At 43.7% G+C, this 22,719-nt stretch overlaps 1 protein-coding gene across 5 annotated transcripts in view; it reads left to right on the forward strand.

Annotated features, from left to right (window-relative positions):
• Positions 1 to 22,719, forward strand: part of LOC138467780 (dynein regulatory complex protein 9-like) — a 960,790-nt gene that overhangs the window by 525,416 nt on the left and 412,655 nt on the right. For 4 of the 5 annotated variants that reach the window (XM_069608026.1, XM_069608024.1, XM_069608027.1 and 1 more), the window contains exons 4-5: positions 17,014 to 17,172; positions 17,271 to 17,386. In XM_069608026.1, coding sequence (XP_069464127.1) covers positions 17,014 to 17,172; positions 17,271 to 17,386 — 275 coding nt within the window. The remainder of the gene's footprint in view (positions 1 to 17,013; positions 17,173 to 17,270; positions 17,387 to 22,719) is intronic. The other variant, XM_069608028.1, reaches the window with a different exon arrangement.

Below are 22,719 nucleotides of genomic sequence, written 5' to 3' on the forward strand. Positions count from 1 at the left end.
GGATTTGGGGCTCCCCTGTGCCTACACCTGCCACAGGATCCTCCCCTACCACGGGAGGTTTTACCTTCCCTTGTAAGTTTTCTAACACAGGGGTTATGTTTATTTTCAATAATCTTCCTTCTTCTGTTCCTGGCATGCTAGACAGTGTTTTGCTACTGTTACCAATTCTGATAAAGGTTTATTTTGCCGCCCTATAAATCATCTTATGCTGGGTAGCTGGCCAGAGGCAAAATAATTAGCACTTGGCAGTACCAGAGTGTTGAATGAATACTATCTTCAACGGTCCAAATAATCCACCGTTGATTCACTCCAATCTATTGCGCCCTTTGCCTAACCTCTGAAGGCATAATCACCCTCATAAGCTGATTCATATCATCCCAAACATGATTAGTGTATAACAGTAAGAATCTATTCAATAAAATATTGAGATTGCTCCCTGGTATTGGGGAATTCTTTGGCCAAGTTACGCAAATCACCTGGAGTTCAGGGTACTTGCACAGTAAGTAGGGATCTTCCCCTTCTCTGCATGGAGGTTCCCCATATGGTGTGCCTTCCCACGTCGCAGACGGGGTATAAGAGGGATGTGCAATGGGGAGCTTTATAAGCCTCAGAACACCTTAGGTCCTCGGACCTGGCTATACCACTGCATTTAGTGCAGGTATTTGCTGTGGTTGCATGACAGTTGCCTAAGCGTGTCCCGGTGGCAGGGCATCAGGACCTGCTGATTGCCCCTCCGGAACTACTGTGCACACACTGGTGCAGAAATCAATAATATTCTCTGTCGCCTCGCCAACTTACTTCTCCTCCTATTTCTCACCTTTTATTTGGGTTTGTGCCTTTTTGAGAGATGTTGGCATGTCCTCTTTTCACAATGAAAATATTATGTTTCGTAGTACACACATTTTTCGCAGAGATGGAGTACATCTTACTTATGCTGGCAATCAGATTTTTCTGCAAAATATACAAAATGCATTGCAACCCTTTTTGGAATCATAGCAATCCTTTTTCCAGTAGGTGTTGATCACTTTAAGTTTTCGAAACACACAAAAACACCACAAAAAAGGTCCTTTTCAGAGCCACCACGTCCTTCTGGAGAAGAGTGCAATGGTTTTGATAGGGCAGCACCACAAAAATGTTAAATATCCGCAGACTTCTAAAAATGCACAGGGCTCTGCAGCATTTCATTGGCACTTCTATTTTTGAACTGTGAAAGGCGGCTCTGAAAAGAGCCTTTTTTTTGTTTTTTGTTTTGTATTTTTTTTTAGTTTTTCAGACATGACACATAAGGAAAAGAAGGGAAGGGAGGGTAAGGAAGGGGCACCAACCACAGGGATAGGAAAGTGCAGTTGGAAAGAGGAAGATGTAGGGTGGGCCTTAATCTGGTAGGTGGCATTCCTTCTCATGCTCCCAGACCGCAGCCTCGAAAGCACTTGGAAGGGCCTCCTCCCTGCAGAGAACTGTGTCGTAGTACATACACAATACTGTGACCTTTGAAAGGTAAGGGTCTACAGCATCACGTATGGCCTGCGAGGCAGCTGGATGGATGCACTGCCCCACAGGAGTGCCTTTTGTGGTGGCAGGAGCAGAAACAGGATGTTGCATAGGAACTCAACCTACTAGGTTTATCGCAACCTTACGAATAGCCCTACTGTGGAACGACCGTAAGTGTCACTTCATTGAGGTAGTGCCATAGCTGTACAAACCTGGTTTGCACGACTCAGTACCAACTGCCACTGAATGCAGCGCACCTTGTTTGCACGAGCTTTCAGTACTCCATCAAGATTGGCAAACTACCTCCACACCCAAGATCCACAGTGAGTGCTAGTAGTAGGGACTTACACTACCTTATCCTCGTCATGCTCTTCATCCTCCTCTGCATCCTCACACCTGTTCCCTGCTGCAGGCCCTTGGAGAGGTGGTGGTGGTGGTGGAGGGGTTGGGGGTGGTTCTGAGACAGAAGTAGCACCAGCAGCAGCCATGGATGCCATCAGGACAGCTGTTAGGAATTTTCCAAAAGGAATTAATGCAGTAGCAAAAGCAGGTCCACCAAGGATCAATGTCCAGCAATGCTGTGTCTTGCTTGGAAATCCATAAGCAGAATGAGGATCAGCTCTGTGGTGTGGCCTTTTATAGGGGTGCGCTTCGCAGACACTCTTGCTGTCCGCGAACACCCAAAAAGGGCTCAAAAAGTTCCAAAAAGTATGTAGATCGCTAGGGGCTTTCTCTGAGACATGTGCAAGGGTGAACCTTCACAGGAAAATACATTGGATTGCTCAGAAAAGCACTTTTCAGGTGTCCGGGGGCCCAGACTATGTTCACAAACAAGGACCCATGCTAAGCGTGGGTGCGGTCACATGATGATGTCGCGGACACGTTCGCGAAAGGGACAGGTGTCCGTATGACACCAAATGCGCAGGTTCTGGTGTACGCATGCGTGCGGGTGTTCTACGGACAGTGTTCGTGTCCCCGAACTAATTAAAAGTGCAAAACACGTGCAGCGGACACTTACGGACAGGCGCAATGTTCGTAGGGCCCAAGGGTGTAATACGCATGCGTGCGGGTGTTCTACGGACAGTGTTCAGGTCCCCGAACAAATTAAATGTGCGTCACAACTTTGCAGATAGGCGGATGGGCCATGTGTTCTACGGACATATTCATTCTAGTTGCGGACAATGCGAACAGGGGATATGTCCTAAGGACACCTTATTTTGAATAGTTGCGGACATGCAGACGGATTTAGTGTCCTCCGGACACCTCCATTTTGATTGCGTACAGTGCAAACAGGTATAATGTCCTTAGGACATCCCATTTTGGTTAATTGCAGACATTCCGGACACCCACACTGTCTGCGGCCACCCTAACAGCCTTTTAAAAAAAAAAACAAGACACAGGGGAATATAGTTACAACAGACATAATATTTTATTATTGTATAAAAATATAAAAATTATGAGAGGGGGAAGTAGACATTGATACAAATAAAGGGGAATAAGGGGTTTGTACATGTTGGATGGTGGGGGAGGAAGGGACTGAAGTCTCATACCGTTTTTCGTGATGGGGATTTTTTTGGGGATGGTTGGCTGGGACATGGAGAAGGGGTACAGGTACATGTGGGACAGTGATATTTCATGTTTTCCTTTATATGGTCCTCTACAAAGTTTTTCAAAATAATGAAATTGGTCATTAATAGATCAATTATTTGCTCTAAACGCTGCAGATGATTTTTCCAGGGGTCTGTTTCAGTATTATACTTATTGTCTGTATGTTGTGTTAAAAAATATATATGTTAAGTACACATAAAATAATGGTTATTAGTTGGTTTATTTAGAGAAGTATAGTGTCTACCATTAGTATCACTGTTTTCACTCATTCCGTCGTGAGGAAAATTTTCTTCTAGCCATTCAAAAGTACTAGACATTTCTCTGTAAAAAAATATTTTTTTTTTTCAGTGTACCCTAGTACAGAAAGTTTATAAATATAGGAATTAATGTAGTGTACTTACCAGTTTGTTTTTTAGTTTTGCTGTTACTGCTTCGTAGGTGTGCTGTTGATTTTTGCTGTGCAGTTTCTGTGAGGTAATTCTGCTGGAGGCATATGTTATTTTTTTTTGGTATGTTCCATTATGTTCCATATGCTATGTAATTGAACTACAGTTTGCACTTCTTATTTATTTTTGAATGTAATTTATTTAGATGCTGCTCTTTGAACATGTTCAGTGTTTTTATTGCATGATACAACAATGTAAGATACCCCCTGGGTTTTTGGATAGTGTTGATATTGACCGAGTCGTCCACGGATATGCGCACGGTCCGCGGACATCAGAACCACTAGTGTGGCACAGGGGGTTCAGTATATTCTATGTTACATGTATATAAACTAAGGCAATCCTTCTAAAAACCTATCAAATTCATGCTATCTATATCTGTATTCAGTGAAAAAATCTTTTTTAAGAGGATGTTATGGTTAAGTTGCGCTCCAAAAAACCTATGAAGTTCAGTGAAAAAACTTTGTTAAAGGTAAGTTATGGTTAAGTTGCGCTCCTAAAAACATATGAAATTCAGTGAAAAAACTTAGTTAATGGGACGTTATGGTTAAGTTGCGCTACTAAAAACCTATGAAATTCAGTGAAAAAACATTGTTAAAGGGACGTTATGGTTACAAGTAAAACCGAAAAACCCCTGAAATTTGCCAGTTATGGTAAGCTAAGCAACCATAACTCGCTGCACCACAGTGCACTGCTAAGACTAATACCCAGGACATCAAAGATGACATCACAAATGTAATTGATGACATCACATGTGCAGCCTCTTGTTTTGTTTACTGACATACCTAATTTCTTCACTGTCAGTCAGGAATCAAAAAAGTAAAAAGTACTATATTTGTAGACCATACCCTTCTCATATGTTCTTACACTACTTTCCTTAGGGTACAGTTACATCATATCATACATCTACATAGGAGAAGAAGGAATCTTGAAACACAAGAATCTTTTTTGTGCATGAAGTTAATTAGTTAGGTTATGAACACTTTCTGGTAATGCTGCAGTTTTTTTGCATACTTTACTTTCCCTATATATGCTTCCATTTGTTTGCATTCTGGTCTCTTTATGTTTTGTGTGTAATAGTACAATTATGCAGTAAGTGAAGCATTAATAGGTACTTATCTTTCACAGTATGCAAAATTCTGAAATGAAAGCATTTATCATTTTACTATCCAGCATGGGAAGATTTTGAATATTGCACCTCTACGGCGCATGCTGCAGAGAATGCCTACGTTTCTTCTTGAGTTCATTCATGTACTGAAAGTCTAGTGCCATTGTTGGGCGCGGATCCAGCGATCCGCACCCAGCAATGCATTTCTTTTTAATGCAAAGCAGCCAGCATCCTTCTTTTTCTGGCCACACACTCATCCCACAATCAAAAATAAAAAAAAAACATATAAACCACCTCTCCACCCCCAGTAAAATCAGTATGTAGTGGCACAAAAATTACAAAAACATTTGGGGCCTGAGGGACTGCTCCGCCCACTTCAAATACCATATCCCTGGTGTTCTAGTGGCAACCCCGCATCCCCCCCAATCCAACCACTTTACAGTGGTAAGTAACACAAACAAACATTGTGCCCCTTTATGGTTTGGCAGGGAGGGCTAAATGACATGCCCCATCCATTTGGGCTAGGAGGGGAGAGGGCCACTCTCCCCCTTTAATACAACACATCCCTGGTGGTCTAGTCAGCCCCCCAGTAAAAAAAACACATTTGCCTCTTTCTGGGGGGCAGATTGGCAGATTACACTGCCAATCTGCCCTGAGGGAGGGCTAAATTACATGCCTCATCCATTTGGGGCACGAGGGGGATAGGGCCACCCCCCTTTCATTTAAGACATGTCTAGTGTCTAGTGACCCCCAGACAAAGCACAATAATTGTTACACATATATCATTTTTTTAATAAGATTTGCCCCTCTCTAGGGGCAGATCAGCAGATTATTCTGCCCATCTGCCCCCAGGGTAGGCAAAAGGCAATGCCCATGGTTTGAGGGTCAGGGGCTGAGGAGGAGAGGGCTGCTTGTATACTAAGCGGACCCCTCAGCCCCCCACTTCAAAAAGGAATCCCTGGTGGTCTTGTGGTGAGCGATCCGTGCTCATCAGTGCACTTTCTTTTTATGCAAAGCAGCCAGCATTCTTTTTTGGCTGCCCACATACTCCTCCCATAAACAAGAAAAACACTCCCACCCCTCACCCCCAGTGAAAGCACTGGCCAATAATCCACTAAGGGGGAAGAGGGCTGCGCCCCTCCAAAAAACACATCAACATCAACACACACAAAAAAAACGATTTGCAGATGACACTGCCAATCTGCCCCAAGGGAGGGCAAAATAACATGCCCCATCCATTTGGGGGCAGGAGGGGGAGATGCCCCCCCTTTCATAGCACACATCCCTGGTGGTCTAGCGCCCCCCACCAAGTAAAAATGTTTACATTAATAAATATATATAAAAAATGTTTTACATTATGCAGGGGAAGGGAGAGGGCCGCTTATAAACTAAGCATCACCCACCCCCTTGAAACAAAGCATTCCTGGTGCTCTAGTGGTGTTGCTGGGTGTGGATTGAGTGATCTGCACTTAGCAATGCTTCAAGGTAAGTGTCCTTGGAAAGGGGAGAATCTCCCCTTGCCAAGGACACCTCCCTCGATCAAAATGGCATAATGATTCTAGAGATCGAGGGAGAAACGTACCTTCTCCTTCAATGCCACAGCCGAAAATGGCTGCGGTGTGTGAATTTCCATTCAGTGTCACGTTAGCGCACATTACACACGCTGACATGGAACTGAATGAAATCTAACCCGTGGGCCGTGAGGAGGGATCACCCTCCTCACATAGCCTGGGGGTTGGATTTAGAGCGATCGCACAAACACAAGTGCTTAAAAGTGCGACCCATCTCATCCTCCGCACTCCAAGCCTAGTGTTGAGGATGAGATAGCTCATCCTTAGCATTTAAGGGGTTAAAGAATGTTACCATTTACAATTCAATAATTGTCATTTATTGCATTACAGGCCCTTGTGGGTTGAAATATATTGCAATGACAGAAAGATCAGTTAAAACCAGGATGATTGACACATAAGCTATATGAAAAGGGAAATGGTAACGGGTCCAATGGCACAACCTTAAGCCTGACTATTTTGCATGGGTAATTCTACAGCACGTACATGGAGGGGATCAAAGAGGAACAAGAAATGTACTGAACTGGAACAAGAAATGATATTCGAATTGCAAGGTGATTGTCATGATCACTGTGAGGGGGCACACGTTGTGCCACAAGCAGGCTCCCACCAGAACTCTGAGGGCGTTAAAACCACTGCAAAAGGGCTCCTGGAGCCAGTCCTGGCACCTTTGGTACCAGGCTCATATTTAGGAAGGAAGGGCTGTTCAAACTATTTTGTGTACATTTATGTACATGGGCATTTAAATCCAACATGGAAGCACCCACACAGTCTAATTCTAAGAACCAAGCCATGCGGTCTAGTGTTTTGGGTGTGGCAGGCCTGAAACTACTTTCCCTGGTATTACTTTACCTGGGCTGTATAAACCACACCCTGACTGCAGAACACGCTTCGTGTTATTCTGCAACCAGCAGCATGATGCTCACCATGTCCACCTCCTGGTCTTCAGCATCTTCCTGTAATCCTGCAAGAACAAGTTTATTCTGTCTTACCTAAGGAAACACCATCCAGTACTCAGCATCTCAACTGGGCTGCAATCTGTGGAAACCGAGAGAAGAAGAAACATCACTCACCTGTCAGTACTAGCTTAAGGACTTCTGGCGAACTGTTACCACAGCGGCTGTTCGGACATTGCGACCAGCAATAACGAGAAAGGGAAAAACAATATTAGATCGCGCACTTCCAAAATCATCAAATTCCATCAGTCTTACCTGAATTCCATCGCGCTACGCCACGCTTCCATCAGGAGCACCTCAGCAACATCTGCAAAGGAAAAGAGACATATTCAGGTTTGCTTTCAATAATAAACAACCGCACAGCGCTGTTCTACCTTAGCGGATTCCGGGGGCCTGTTTTTCATCGCGCTCTCATCCACTCACAGCACCACAGCGGCCTGTGAGGAGAAGAACAAGAAAACACAGGTTAGCTTCAAAAGACAATAAAGGCGCTGCGCTTCACGCTTTCTCTTACCTAGACACGTGCCTCTCCATCCGGCACGCCAGCATCAAGACCTACGCACCCGAAAAGAAGGAGATAAAGACATTAACGAATTCCCACTATAAACAGAACAAAGACTTACAATTAACAAACCTACCTGCCTACCAGCAGATTCGGGATGACAGCGGGCCTGGGCCCAAGGAAGACGTACTGCACCAGTGAAGCAACTCGGGCAGCTCGCCAACAAATGTCAAGCGCAGGACGGATAGCTCACCCTACAAATAACTAAGGTGAGAAAAGAACCCAGTGGGAAGGGAATCGGTCAGGGGGAGGTGGGAGATTCACCCATTAGAGACAGTTATCACAAATCCTCCATTCTGTAATTGCAGATTCATTATTCAGCACTGGGTAACTATGCTTCCAGGGTTCCAGATTTCAGAGCCTTCCAGACACCCTCGGGGATATCAGGTGAGCGTAACAGAACACAAAGCCTTTAAACCTTATCCACCTGGGCGTCATGGAGACATCTGAAACTGATCAGTTAGCCCAGCTTTTGGGACAATTACGCGCAGAGGTACACGCAGCCTGGCAGGAAACCAATGCCCTAAGACAAGAGTTAATAGTCACAAAAGGCCGTACTGATGAACTACGCAAACAGCTACTACAAACACAGGCTGGGCAGGTTTCATTGCCCGGATTCGCCCCATCCGTCGCTACATTCATCAGTCAATCCAGTACAGATAACGTTGCCGGGAGCAGTACCACCGGCACCACCAGAACGGTTTAATGGAGACCCCAGAAGGTACGCAACATTCATGAACCAGAGCCGCCTTCATTTTCTTTGTAGCCCTGGGGCTTTCCCAAATGACCAGGCGAGGGTGGCCTTCGTGTTATCATATTTGAGTGGAAGTGCCACAGACTGGTCGGTACCTTTAGTGAGCCGGGATGACCCTTTACGGCAGAACTTCAGGGGTTTTCAACAGGAGATGGAAAAGTTATTTGCTCGACACTTGCATGGACAAGCTCTTGATAACGAAATCCTGTCCCTCCGCCAAGGGAATCAAGATTTGCAGACTTATATTGCCTCCTTTAATAGACTGGTTGTAGAAGCGTGGTGGCCAGAAGATAAAAGAACCACGTTGTTTCATCGGGGCGTACAATGAGAAGAATGAGTCACAGACCTCACATTTTGCCCTACCAGTACCCTTGATCAATCACCAATGACCATCCTGAATGCATGCCATAGAGGCATTTATAGACAGCGGAGCAGTTGGTAATTACATAGATCGAGATCTGGCAACAGAAATGGGACTTCCCTTATGCACAAAACCAACAACTGAAAAGGTAACTACTGTTGACGGTACAGAAATTGCTTCGGGACCAGTAGCTCAATGCACAACAGAATTAACCCTTCTGTGTCAGGATGGACATCAAGAAGCAATCACGTTTGACCTCATCAAAGCTCCTCAGTTCCGGTTGATCTTAGCGATGCCATGGTTAGTAACTCACAATCCCCACATAGACTGGCGTGCAAAGAGACTGACCCTTTCCGACGAATGCGCCCACGCTTGCTACCCGAAATCTAAACCACAGCCAAACCTGAAATCTGTTCAAGGAATAGCATCGGGGATTGCGAAACCAATGGACACCTTACCAAAAGAATATCAGGATTATCAAGATGTTTTTCAGAAGGAACAGGCTAACACATTACCGTCACATAGGCCCTATGACTGTCAGATCGACCTGATACCTGGCGCACAGGTTCCTGGTGGTCGAATTTATGCACTTACGGAAACCGAAAATCTCCACTTGAAGTCCTATCTGGATCAATACCTGGCTAACCTATAAACTAATGGGTTTATATGCCCGTCAAAAAGTCACCGACAGCCTCTCCCTTATTCTTCGTACCCAAGAAGGAAGGAGATTTGAGGACTTGCTTCGATTACCACACACTTAATAAAATCACAGTAAAAAAACGCTACCCTTTGCCCCTTATCCTGGAACTGTTGGACCAAGTCAAGGATGCCCGAATCTACACCAAACGAGACATCAGAGGAGCATACCACCTTGTACGAGTTAAGAAAGGGGATGAATGGAAAACCGTGTTTCGCATCAAGTATGGCCTGTACGAATATCAGGTAATGCCTTTCGGGCTGTGCAACGCTCCCGCAGCGTTCCAATACTTCATGAATGATGTATTAAGGGAATTAATCGATGTCTGTGCCCTGGTCTATATTTACGCCATCCTGGTATATTCCCCCTCAGAAAGAGAGCATGTGGAACATGTTCGCTCAGTCCTTGCAAAACTTTGCCAGCACAAGCTGTATGCTAAACTCAAAAAAAGCTCCTTCCATGTCCCCGAAGTTGAGTTCCTCGGTTTTGTTCTCTCGCCAAAGGGAGTCAAGATGGATTTACACAAAGTAGATGCCATCCTTAATTGGCCGTCACCTTCTTCACTTAAAGGAACCCAAAGCATGCTCGGCTTTGCAAATTTTTATCGCCGATTTATTCCACATTTTTTTACGGATAGTCCACCCAATCACATCGTTACTGAGAAAAAACAACAAAAAATTCCAATGGACTCAAGAGACGGAACAGGCTTTTCAAGACCTCAAGAAAAGATTCACTTCTGCACCAATTCTACGACATCCTCGCCCTGATCTCCCCTATGTAGTGGAAACTGATGCTTCCAGCATAGCTATGGGAGCAGTTCTCTCTCAAAGAGATCCAGAGACAGGCCAATTACACCCCGTGGCCATTTGGTCACGTAAATTCTTACCAGCAGAACTTAACAATGCAATTACAGACAAAGAATTGTTGGCAATAAAATCAGCCTTCAAAGCCTGGCGGCAGTATCTATTGGGTGCCAGACATACCATCACAGTAATCACAGATCACCAAAATCTTCAATACCTAAAGTCAGCAAAAGCTCAATCGTCACAACAGTTGTGGTGGGCTCTATTCTTCGCAGAATATGATTACGTAATAACATACCGACCGGGAGTCCGGAATGGGAAGGCCGATGCTTGTCTCGTATGGGTGTTGAAGAGAAAACTAACAGTACCCTGGACCTTGTTGCCATCATCCCAAGTGATAAACTACTGGGAGTCACCACCACATTGACTGTGAGTGAACTTCAAGATAAGATTCGAACCTTAATGAACCCTGAGATCTTGCAGAAATGGAATTCCCAAAATGAACATTACACGGTTCTGGATGGATTACCCTACTTCAGGGAACGACTATATCAACCAAGTAAAGATCTGCAAGAATTGGTCATGTCTGGTTATCACGATTCCCTGATCGAAGGCCATCCCGGAATTGCTAAGACTCTAGCCAAGGTTAAACGGAATTATTGGTGGCCAACCTGGCGTAAGGACATTGCTCGATTCGTTCTATCCTGTGGGATATGTGCACAGAATAAATCACAAAAACAGAAACCAGCTGGCCTCCTACAACCACTGGATATTCCACCAGCTCCCTGGCATACTCTTTCTCTTAATTTTATTACGGACTTACCTCCCTGTCAAGGTTTTAATACCATTCTGGTGGTTGTAGACCTGTTCTCAAAATGGCACATTTCATTCCATTCAAAGGACTTCCTAACGCTACCAGTCTGGCAAAAGCATTTCTTGAACAGATTATAAAACTGCATGTTTTCCCCTCAGTCCTAATCTCAGATCGTCGAAGCCAATTTGTATCCAACTTCTGGAGGAAATGTTGTACCATGGCACACATTGATGTTTGATTATCCACTAGCCATCACCCCCAAATGGATGGACAAACAGAAAGAACAAACCAGACATTAGAACAGTATCTACGTTGCATGCTGCATCAAGTGGAAGAGAGTTGGAAAGACTTGTTATGGATAGCGGAATACGCATACAATAACTCCATACACACCAGCACGGGACAAAGCCCGTTCTACACAATATAAAGAAGACATCCAAATACCTCTGCACTAGACTCCCCCACGACCTTGGAAATGCCAGCGGTAAAGACTCTACACACAAGCATAACCCAAGCCTTCAAAAGGGCAAATGAACATTTACTGCAAGCCAAAGACAGACAAAAGAAATTCACGGACCGGCATCGAAAGAAAGCTCCTGATTACCAAGTTGGAGACAAAGTGTGGTTGGCATCAAAACGTGCCCATAAAAGGTACCCGGACCTTTCGTCCAAGATATCTAGGACCCTATACCATCGAATTGGTGATAAATCCGGTGGCCGTCAAGTTAGCTTTACCACCAAGCATGCAAATTCATCTGGTGTTCCATGTGTCACTTGTAAAACCTGTACAACCAGGAACCTGAGTCTTAACAGCACCAAAACCTGTGCTAGTTGATGGAGAGCTTGAATTTGAAGTTAAAAACATCCTGGATTCGAAACGTACCAGATCTAAGCTATACTATTTAGTGGACTGGAAAGGGTACGGGCCTCAAGACAGAACTTGGGAACCAAGTGAACATATTCACCCACCGCGTCTAATTAAGAGGTTTTACCTGGATAACCCCACCAAACCCGGACCGGACAGGAAGGATACCATGAGAGGGGCCTTGGGGGGGGGGAGTGCTGTCATGACCACTGTGAGGGGACACAAGCTGTGACATAATCAGGCTCCCACCAGAACCCTGAGGGCCTTAAAACCACCGCAAAAGGGTTCCTGGAGCCAGTCCTGGCGCCTTTGGCACCAGGCTCATATGTAGGAAGGAAGGGCTGTTCAAACTAGGTCCCATTTATGTACATGGGCCTTTAAATCCAACATGGAAGCACCCACACAGTCTAGTACTAAGAACCAAGCCATGCGGTCTAGTGTTTTGAGTGTGGCAGTCCTGGAACTACTTTCCCTGGTACTACTTTACCTGGGCTATATAAACCACACCCTGACTGCAGAACATGCTTCGTGTTATTCTGCAACCAGCAGCGTGACGCTCACTGTGTCCAGCTCCTGGTCTTCAGCATCTTCCTGTAATCCTGCAAGAACAAGTTTATTCTGTTTTACCTGAGGAAACACCATCCAGCACTCAGCATCTCAACTGGGCTGCAATCTGTAGAAACCGAGAGAAGAAGAAACATCACTCACATGTCAGTACTAGCTTAAGGACTTCTGGCGAACTGCTACAACAGCTGTTGTTCGAACATTGCGACCTGCAATAACGAGAAAGAGAAAAACAATATTAGAACACGCGCTTCCAAAACATCGAATTCCATCAGTCTTACCTGAATTCCACCACGCTACAATCCGGAGCACCACAGCGACATCTGCAAAGGAAAAGAGACATATTGAGGTTTGCTTTCAATATTAAACAACCGCACAGCGCTGTACTACCTTAGCGGATTCCGGGGGCCTGTTTTTCATCTCGCTCTCATCCACTCACAGCACTACAGCGGCCTGTGAGGAGAAGAACAAGAAAACACAGGTTAGCTTCAAAAGGCAATAAAGGTGCTGTGCTTCTCCCTTTCTCTTACTTAGAAACGTGCCTCTCCATCCGGCACGCCAGCATCAAGACCTACGCACCCGAAAAGAAGGAGATAAAGACATTAACGAATTCCCACCATAAACAGAACAGACTTACAATTAACAAACCTACCTGCCTACCAGCAGATTCGGGGTCACAGCAGGCCTGGGCCCAAGGAAGGCGTACTGTACCAGTGAAGCAACTCGGGCAGCTTGCCAATAAATGTCAAGCGCCCCTGCACAAGAAACGCAGGACGGATAGCTCACCCTACAAATAACTAAGGTGAGAAAAGAACCCAGTGGGAAGGGAATCGGTCAGAGAGAGGTGGGAGATTCACCCATTAGAGCCAGTTATCACAAATCCTCTCTTCTGTAATTGCAGATTCATTATTCAGCTCTGTATATCTACGCATCAAGGGTTCCAGATCTCAGAGCCTTCCAGACGCCCCCGGGGATATCAGGTGAGTGTAACAGTGATTGAAAGGATGGGAATGAAAATAGGAAAAGATACATAGAGAGAAGATTAAAAATTATTATGAATTTATACGCTAGAATGGTAATAACAACTCAAATAATCTGGATCCGTATAAGAGGATATGTGATAAATAAATAAATAATGAGATGAAAATCTTATTTTCCAATAATAAATATCAGGTAGTAGAGTAGATTGAAAATGTGTATACTTTATCAGTTATACCTAATAAGATTATTGGTCAAAAATGTAATACAGTAAAGTGAAAGAAAGAAATAAAAGATGTAAAAATGTCCTTTCGGCTTTGACATACCGTTGGTAGTGTTGGTTTTGAGATAAGTAATTAGAAAAATCACTTAGCAATTAGGGTAATTACTTTACAAATAAATCTGAATAGTAGAAATGTAACAATAAACAAAACACAGCAGAGTAATTAGTTGAAGTTTCTAAGTGCAAATTAGTGGCAGGTAAAGGTTCGAACACAGAAAAGAGCAATAGAAAATCATCCAGTCAAGTATCAAATTTGAGATCAAACATAACAATATAGCTGGCTAGTAGTAAACCCTTCAGGTGCTCAGAGGTAGATGAATCTATTACCTTAAAACGCAGAGACTTGGCTGTTTCGAGAGCCTTGTATTGGGTATAGCACTATTCCCTGCCACAAAACCTTGCACAATATGTCCCAGAAAAGAGATTCAACGTGATTAGGTTCCAACTGAACCCGCTGCCACCACAGGCTCCTATTGGGATTTTGACAAAACAAACGAGGTGAGGGCTGGAAGGTTTAGAATTATTCTTAACCTCTGGCATTGCTCTGGACAGTGCTCCAGACATTGTTCTTCAGCCTGCCAAGCCACAGTAAGCGGAAAGACCATGTGCAAATCAGGCTTGGTCCGACTCCAAAGGGGACAGACGAGCCTGAACTGCTTGGTCACCTACCTTCTGCACAAAACGACAAGAAACCCCAGACATGTTTCGGCCTCATTGGGTGCCATCAGTAAAGTGTAGCTTTGCTCTCTAGGCCCAGCAGGCTCGGGACCCAGGTTTGGACTTACCCGTTGCCTTTAAGGGATTTTGCCCTTTGTTCTGGGGATGGAATAACCCTTTGTCCTCTACTTCTGGACCCTTCCTGTATCCTCTGGAGCTGTGTGGCATAGGATAATGGTGCAAACATTTAGATGTGCCATGGCTAGCCAGGGAGTACTTGGGGGAAGGTGAGAGGCTTTTGTTCCATCAAGTAAGTTTGTGGGACTGAAGAGATATTGTGGTTCCGTAGATCAGGGCATCCTATGGGTTGTCAAAGCTCTGCCATGCCTGTTGATGTTTTAGATGGAAGCGGTCTGCACACTTTAAATAGAAGTTGATTCCGTTTACTCATACACCTTGTTAAATTTTCTTCTTTGCAGGATAACCCTGGCCGAAACGTCCTGATGTATTTTTAGTACAGATCCTTCCCATTTAGCCTCTGTTAGAGCCTTCAAGGTTCTTAATAATGTTAGCCTGGTTTGGTAGTTTAGAATTTCCTTATTATAGCTCATGACTTTCTCCCTTTTCGGGAATGGGGACCGGGGCTCGATCTGCTCTCTCAATAGTAATTTCATCCACATCAGCATTCCAGAGCACATATCTGAATGGAGCCTTGAAGAAGCCAATTGAGTCTTGGCTTTCTGCCCTTCCAGAAGGCCGACTAGGTTGAGTTTATATCTTCTTACACAAATTTCTTGATCTTCAAGCTTTACATTTCTCTGACTGCAGTCTACTTTTGTATCAGCAGTCTCGTAGTTATCCTCTGTAGCACTAACATGTTTCTCTTTTTCTTTAATATGATCTACCTGCTGGGCCATTTTGATAGTCATGGCTTTGATTTATTCGACCACCAGATTTCGATTATAGGCTTCAAAGCTGACATTTATTCTTCAATTTCTTTGTTATCAAGGACTTCGACGCTTGGGCTCTACCGCTCGCTCCCCGGTACCGAGCTGTTGGAGCACTTGCTAGTAATACTGCTGGAATTGAAATCTGGTGAGTGCTGCTATTCCAAGGTACTATTCTGATCTGACGACCCTGTCAGCAATCCAGTTGTCAGGTTCAGTTTATAATATTAGGTTAGTGATCAATATCGGAAACACAAAAAGCATAGCTCTGTGCCAGTGAGAGAGACCGTTTCCTGTCTTCGGTTTTCAGGATCCCATCAAACTATTGCATGCTACATTCCTGCAGGGTGATTAGAGAGTTCCTTTTCTACCTGTCTACGAGCGAGATGCAGAAAAATTAATTTTTATTGTTCCAGGCCTTGAAACAGGCTTTTTTCTCTGGTTATGTTTGTGATTTACAAATACATTTTACTACTACTACTCTCAGTAGTAGTTGGTGTTTGGTATTCATAGTGGAGATTGTTTATTTTTTACATTGCCATGAACGGGCAAGTTCCGGATAAGCTGATAGTTTGTATATTTTTTGGACCTAGTCTACTCTCTTTTTAATACGTTTGATAATTGACCATATTTAAGAAATATTCCATAAGTGGTACCTGTGAGTAGGTGGCGTACACAGTGGTGAAGCAGATGTTTTGAAAGGGATTGAAAAGCATCTATAAACTTGAATGAATGATACAAGTAGTAATGTGTGACATTTATTAATTGAGCAATGCATGCTAGGTATTTATTTATTTTTATTTATTTTATTGTGCATTTTTAAGGCGTTTATACATCAAGTAAATTGGGTTTCAAAGCCCCCACAGGGCAACAGGGAGGGGACATGGGAATTAAACAAATATAACCATAAAAGATAGAGGCGGACCTACTAGGCCTTGTGAGCATTTAGAATGTGCAATTGCAGAGAGAAGGAGAGAAAAGGGAGGAGGGTTACGTGCTAGGTGTATCAAGAGGGAAGTGCTAGGGAGTGAGCAGCTGTAAGTGTATAGGTGGAGTGGTCAACCGTCAATAAAGTGCAGACCTGTGGTGACATAGGCCTGTGGGTGCCAAGGTAAAGTGCTGGGAGGGGTGGAGGCTGTAGGCGATTGGGTGTGGGAGGTCAGGACCCGGGAGGACACATAAAGGCCCTGGTCACCAATTTCAGCAACTGTGGCATTTAGCAAAGAAGGGAGGAAGGGAAGGAGGAGGAGAAAAGGAGAGTCTTGAGGAGCTTCCGGAATTTGGGGAGATCTAGCTCAAGACAAAGAGGAAGAGGGAGGCTGTTGCATAGGAATGAGCCTGCTGAGGAAAGAGATCGGCCACCAGCTCGCTGTTTAACACACAGAGAGTTGGTGTCAGAGGAACGTAAAGATCTGGAGGGAGAGTATTTGGTGAGAGCAAGTTGTAGATAGCGTGGTCCCCGGCCCCAGACAGCCTTGTGGATGATGCAGAGGAATTTGAATTTGATCCTTGGGTATTTTTTAATGCTGTGTTCTTTGTGACCCGCTTAAATAGAATGCTGAATATGCTAAATCCCTGGAGGCAGAAAGGAATCTTCAGAAGGCGACAAAAAAGCAATTGGTTGAATCCCAGAATTTAGTACAAGAAAAAATCTATTTGCTTCATGAAAACACAATGCATTATGAACAATTGATTCAACAATTAAAGACACAGGTTAGTCTATTAACACATCTGCTCTTAGTCAAGCTACTCTAATTTTCTCACTTGTTTTACTGTACTAATATTTCTTATCTGTTTGTTTTCTTATGAAGTATGAAGGGGAACTAACAACGATAAAGAAACAAGGTCAAGCTGACATAAGCCACAGAGATGAGAAGATTGCCAAACTAAAGAGACAGATTGCAGATATTTTCAAAGAAAGATCATGGTAAAAATCCTGCAATTGTTTTATAGCTGTTATGCTACAACATTGTTCAGCCATTGCTTGAAAGGACCAGGTGTTCATTTGTTGTTACATTTTCTCTTTCACACAAAGCATTCATAAATTGGAAATGCATGAGAAATCTTGGAGCGGCCTTACCCATTCTCAATATATTTTGATTACCAAACTGGAACGACTGTATTTGTATATTCTTATGTTTTCCTAACATGATACACAATTACAGGAGGACATATGTCCTACTGTGTTATTTGCATAAAGCAAAAGGTTTTGATATTTTACAAATCATTTTTGTTGCCCATCTATCCCAGGCCCCAAAAATGAACTTTTATTTCTTTAGAAGTTGTCTTTGATGTGTTGCATTAGAATATTAGACAGTCCTTAATTTAAATGAAGAGTTGTGATCTAGTGGTGGTAATTTCTTTTTCATGTGGTTATAAACAATTGCCTTATTTAGCACAGTGGGTGATATTTTTATTTCTTCATTGAAACATTTGGTTTAGCACAACGCCTACCCCTACAATGAGCAATGAAAAGCTAAATAAAATACAAATGAATATAATGTAGCAGTAAAACCAGTGCCAAAGGCAACATAAGAAATGATGCAGTTTATCCAGGAAACTGGATAAAATTACAATCCATAAAAAATAATCTGAAAGAATAACTAAAGCTATTCCAGCAGATTCAGTAGAATTAAAGACACAGGGCCTCATTACGAGTTTGGCAGCATTGGTAAAACCTCTGCCAATTACTGCTACCGGATGCTTTATCGCACCAGCAAACTACGAGTTTCGTTATAAAAACGCTTGTTTAATGAGAAGCATGGTGAAAGAAATTCAATAATATACCGGGAGTCTGTCTAGAGCCCATTTCCTACATGGCACAGATAACGATCATTATTTAAGAAGCACAATTTATATATAGAAATTGAACATGGGAACCCTGGTATCCCTATACTGCATCCCCTTTCAAGCAGAATACTCTTCACAGGTAATATTTTAGGAGCAGGTAGGTATTGTAGGAAGAGTATGTTCAGGTAATGCCAGCAAATTACCCCATAGAATTTTCATTTTGAATAGCCTCACTTTTAGAAGTTGACATTTCAAATTGTCATCAGGTAAAGCAGCGAACACAAATGCATGTCATTTTAAGTACGGTACATAATTAACATTTATGTAGTGTTGCAAACTCTTATGGGGGTGCCCTTCAAGGAAGAATAGCCTCACCATCAGACCCAAGTATTGCAAATGCCACACTTTTCCTAATCTGTTACCTTATTGGGCCCAGGTGTGTGCTAGACAATGTACATTTGAAATATTGATATACCCGACAGGAGCAGATTTCTCTTACAAAAATGCTGTTGTTTTCTGTGTACATGAAAGGAAAGAGCATTCTTCTAGAAAAGCCTTATTTTAACATCATACAGCGAATCGTCATGTTTTTGAAACTCCTCCCTCTCTGGGACAACCTATTTCATGGGTTCCCTGTCAATTCTTCCTAATGTTTTGCTGGTGGTGCAGCAACCATTGTTATTGTGGAACAAGATCTAGTTGAGGATCCATTTGGACTCTCAGACCACACAGGGACGCAGAGGGAAAAGGAATGGTAATATTTTGGAGCAAGGCCCACTCATCTGTTGAAGGATAAACCAGTATGGCCAATCACTGGGGGTGAAACAAGACAAAGGGATTTGATCAGGACAGGTTTAAGGTGTGGAAGGGTATTTGATACAGTAATGTGCTCCTTTAGTGGAGAGAAAATCCTTCTAATGCCAGAGAGGCAAACTCTGCCTACCGTGGCAGCAGCGCCCGGCAGGGTCCGACCTGTTGGGCACAGCGGCCACAGTAGGCAGACACGTAGTTTGCCGGTCTGGAAACAAGGGTGCCGGTGAGCTTACCGGCACCCTTGTTTCCGGACCGGCAAGCTTATAATGAGGCCCATTGTCTGTGAAAAAGGAAAGCTAGATGTAGCCAAAGAAATGTGCTTCTAGAGCTATAAGTCGGTTATGTAATTTTGAGCACAGGGAATTCAGGGTGGAACTTAGGTTTGGTAGCATAACAACAGAGTCAATCACAGAAATGGAAACAAATTTCATATTAATCACATTTTGTCAATGAAATCATTTCAATTTCAGCTTTATGTCAGAGTCAAAATCAAATCCACAAAAGTATTTACAAAAGAATTATAACGGGTCAAATATGTATATGAATCACCTTAAAGCTTGAATTCTCTCAGGTGTATGGTTGCAATGCCATGGCAATTCTTCAACCACATTGGAGAAATGAATCCTGTTATTGTCAGAAGGTCAGTTAAACAACATGTTTGCAAAGGAGCGACTAGTTACAATAGCATACAGGCAGGAATGTCTGTGTAAGGGCATTTACTTCTGTTCTGGCTCCTGTCCGAATAAGGAGCTACAAAGTAAGGTGAGCAGTGCTTAGGGAAGGGTGGTAGGACCTATCTCACAAAGCAGTGAAATGACATTTAAAGGAAGCCTTAGGGCCCAGTTAGGGATTGTAGTATAACATGCTGGGCCTGACATTCAAACATGCTGCATCTTATGTGGCATTGGTAAGGTAGGATAGCTCAGAGACAATGCTTTTGTCTTGGAAGTAAAACGGCACAGCGCAACACAGGTTCGGATCCCGCACTTACAAACCAATCTCTGGTATTAAGCGCATTATAAAAGAAGAATTCTTTTTTTTAAAACATATCTTTATTAGTTTGCATGGATACAACGAGAATTAACTTTGAAACTTTGGTTAATAAACCCTTCTACCCCCCCCCTCCCTCCCCCTGTATCGGAGAGCTCTAATTGTCTCTGGCTTTTATTAGGCATTGAAAATATCTGAGACTTTAATATTGTGGGGGCACCACTGTTCCATAAAGTCTGACTGGAGGTATTGCAGGGTTCCTTCCCATTCTTTTCCGAATTTGTCTCCGGAACCTTGTATTTTGTGGGTGATTTTCTCCATTGTAATGTGGGCCCAAACTTTTTGCAACCATGTGAATTTCAGTGGAGTATCCTTGCTCTTCCACTTCTGTGCTATGGTGGTCCATGCCGCGATGAGTAGACCTGTGAATGCTCTCCATTGTGATCTACTGTATAGTCTTGCAGTGCCATCCCTGAGTCCACATAGCCAGACCTCTTCCCCAAGCAGCCCCACATCTGGGAATACTTTGTCCAAGTCGTTTCTGATTTCTTCCCAGAATGGTTTAATACCCTCACAGTCCCACCAAATATGTCTCCAGGTACCCACTTCATCACATCCTCTCCAGCATAGATTTGACACATTTGGGTACATGGAGTGGAGTCGCTCTGGGGTGTAGTGCCATTGAGTCATAACTTTGACCCACATCTCCCTGGTTTGTGCCGAGCGGGTCATCTTGGGGATCTGCTTCCATAGGTCCTCCCATTGTCTATCCGTTGGTTCTTTCCCTAATGTTCTGCCCCACCTTATTCTATAGGACCATTTAATATCCTCCCCTTGTGTGTTTATGAATTTATAAAGAGTTGCCACCCACTTTTTTTCCCCCGTGTTGGATATGAGGTATGTCTCAAAGGCAGTGAGATCTCTGGTTGCTGCTTCCGTGATATTCGGGGAACTTAGCCAGTGTTTCAGCTGCTCATATCTATATCTCTCTCCTTTTGGGGGGTTTGAGCCAGTAATACAGGATTCCAGTGGGATAATTTCTTTGTCTGCAAACATCTCCCCTATTTTGGTTATGCCCTCCTCTTCCCATCTGTCATATGCCCCTTGTTCCATCCCCGGGGGAAATTGTGGATTTCTACAAATGGGAGTAAAGGGTCTGAGTTCCGTGGTCATAATACCTGTTCGTGTTTGGTGGTCCCATGCTTTTAGCGTGGTCCTCATAATTTCGCTAATCCTCAGATTTTCATGTCTGTATTGCCTCTGTTTCCAAAGGAGTTCAACCAGTGGGGTCCTAGCTACTGCCCTATCTTGCTTGGCCCATATCCTCTGCGGATTCTCCCTTACCCATTCCCTCAGGACTTTGAGCTGTGCTGCCTGATAATATTTTTTAAAATGTGGGAGCGCCATCCCCCCATCCCTGGTTGGGGCCGTTAGGACCATTTTTGCTATCCTGGGGGTTTTCCCTTTCCAAATAAAGGATGATATTAATTTGGTCAGGGTCTTGAAAAAGGTGTCGGGGACTCCCACCGGAATAGCCTGGAAATAGTGTAGGACCCTTGGGAGGATCGCCATTTTGACAGTTTGTATTCTGCCCCACCACGAAATCTGTAGCGGGTTCCATCTTGCTAGTTCCTTTCTAATGTTTGCGATTAGTGATGGGTAGTTTTCCCCGTAGAATAACTCGATGTTATGTGGAACCACTATTCCCAGATATTTTATGCTACTTTTTACTATCTTAAGGTCCTGCAACTTGGCTTCCCTTTCTATTTTTGCGGTGTCTCCTGCCAGGATCAGGATCTCTGATTTTTTCCTATTGATTTTTAGACCCGAGATGGTTCCATAGTGTTCTAATTCCCTCACCGCTACTGCTAAGGTTAATTCGGGGTCCTCTAGGGTTATTAGCATGTCATCCGCGTAGGCGATCACTTTATGTTGTTGTCCCGCCATGTCTATCCCTTTGATGTTGGTTGACTCCCGTATTTTTATTAGGAGTGGTTCTAAAAATAGAGCATAGAGTAAGGGTGAGAGGGGGCATCCCTGTTTCGTGCCTCTTGATATGATTACCTTATCCGTAACCTCGCCGTTAATGACAATTCTACTGGATGGGGAGTTATAGTTCGCTCTGATGCTCGCTATGTACTGTTCCCCAAACCCCATACACTTCAAGATTTTGAATAGGAGAGGCCATTCGACTCGGTCAAAGGCCTTCTCGGCGTCTACAGACAGGAGAATCGCAGGGGTGTGGGATATGCCTATTTTTTCCACCAGGTGGGCGAGTCTCCTTGTATTGTCATGCGTTTGTCTACCGGGGATGAAGCCTGATTGATCTTCGCCGATTAGTTTCGGGAGTAGTTGGGACAATCTTGTGGCCAGAATCTTTGTGTAGATTTTTGCATCTAAGTTAATCAGGGAGATTGGTCTACATGACGCCGGATTCGTTGGATCCTTACCTGGTTTGTGGAAAACTAATACTTTCGCTTCGTTCATTGTGGGAGTTATATTGCCCTTCTCTCTAAAGGAGTTTAAGAGCCTGGTTAATATCGGGGTCAGTATGTCAGAATATTTTTTATAGAATTGGGCCGTAAACCCATCTGGGCCTGGGGCTTTGTTAACTGGGAGTTCTTTTATTGCTTTCCTGATTTCCTCTTCACTAATAGGGGACTCTAA

Source organism: Ambystoma mexicanum, chromosome 4q, assembly GCF_040938575.1.
Source record: "Ambystoma mexicanum isolate Mex_15411 chromosome 4q, UKY_AmexF1_1, whole genome shotgun sequence".
Taxonomy (NCBI): domain Eukaryota; kingdom Metazoa; phylum Chordata; class Amphibia; order Caudata; family Ambystomatidae; genus Ambystoma; species Ambystoma mexicanum.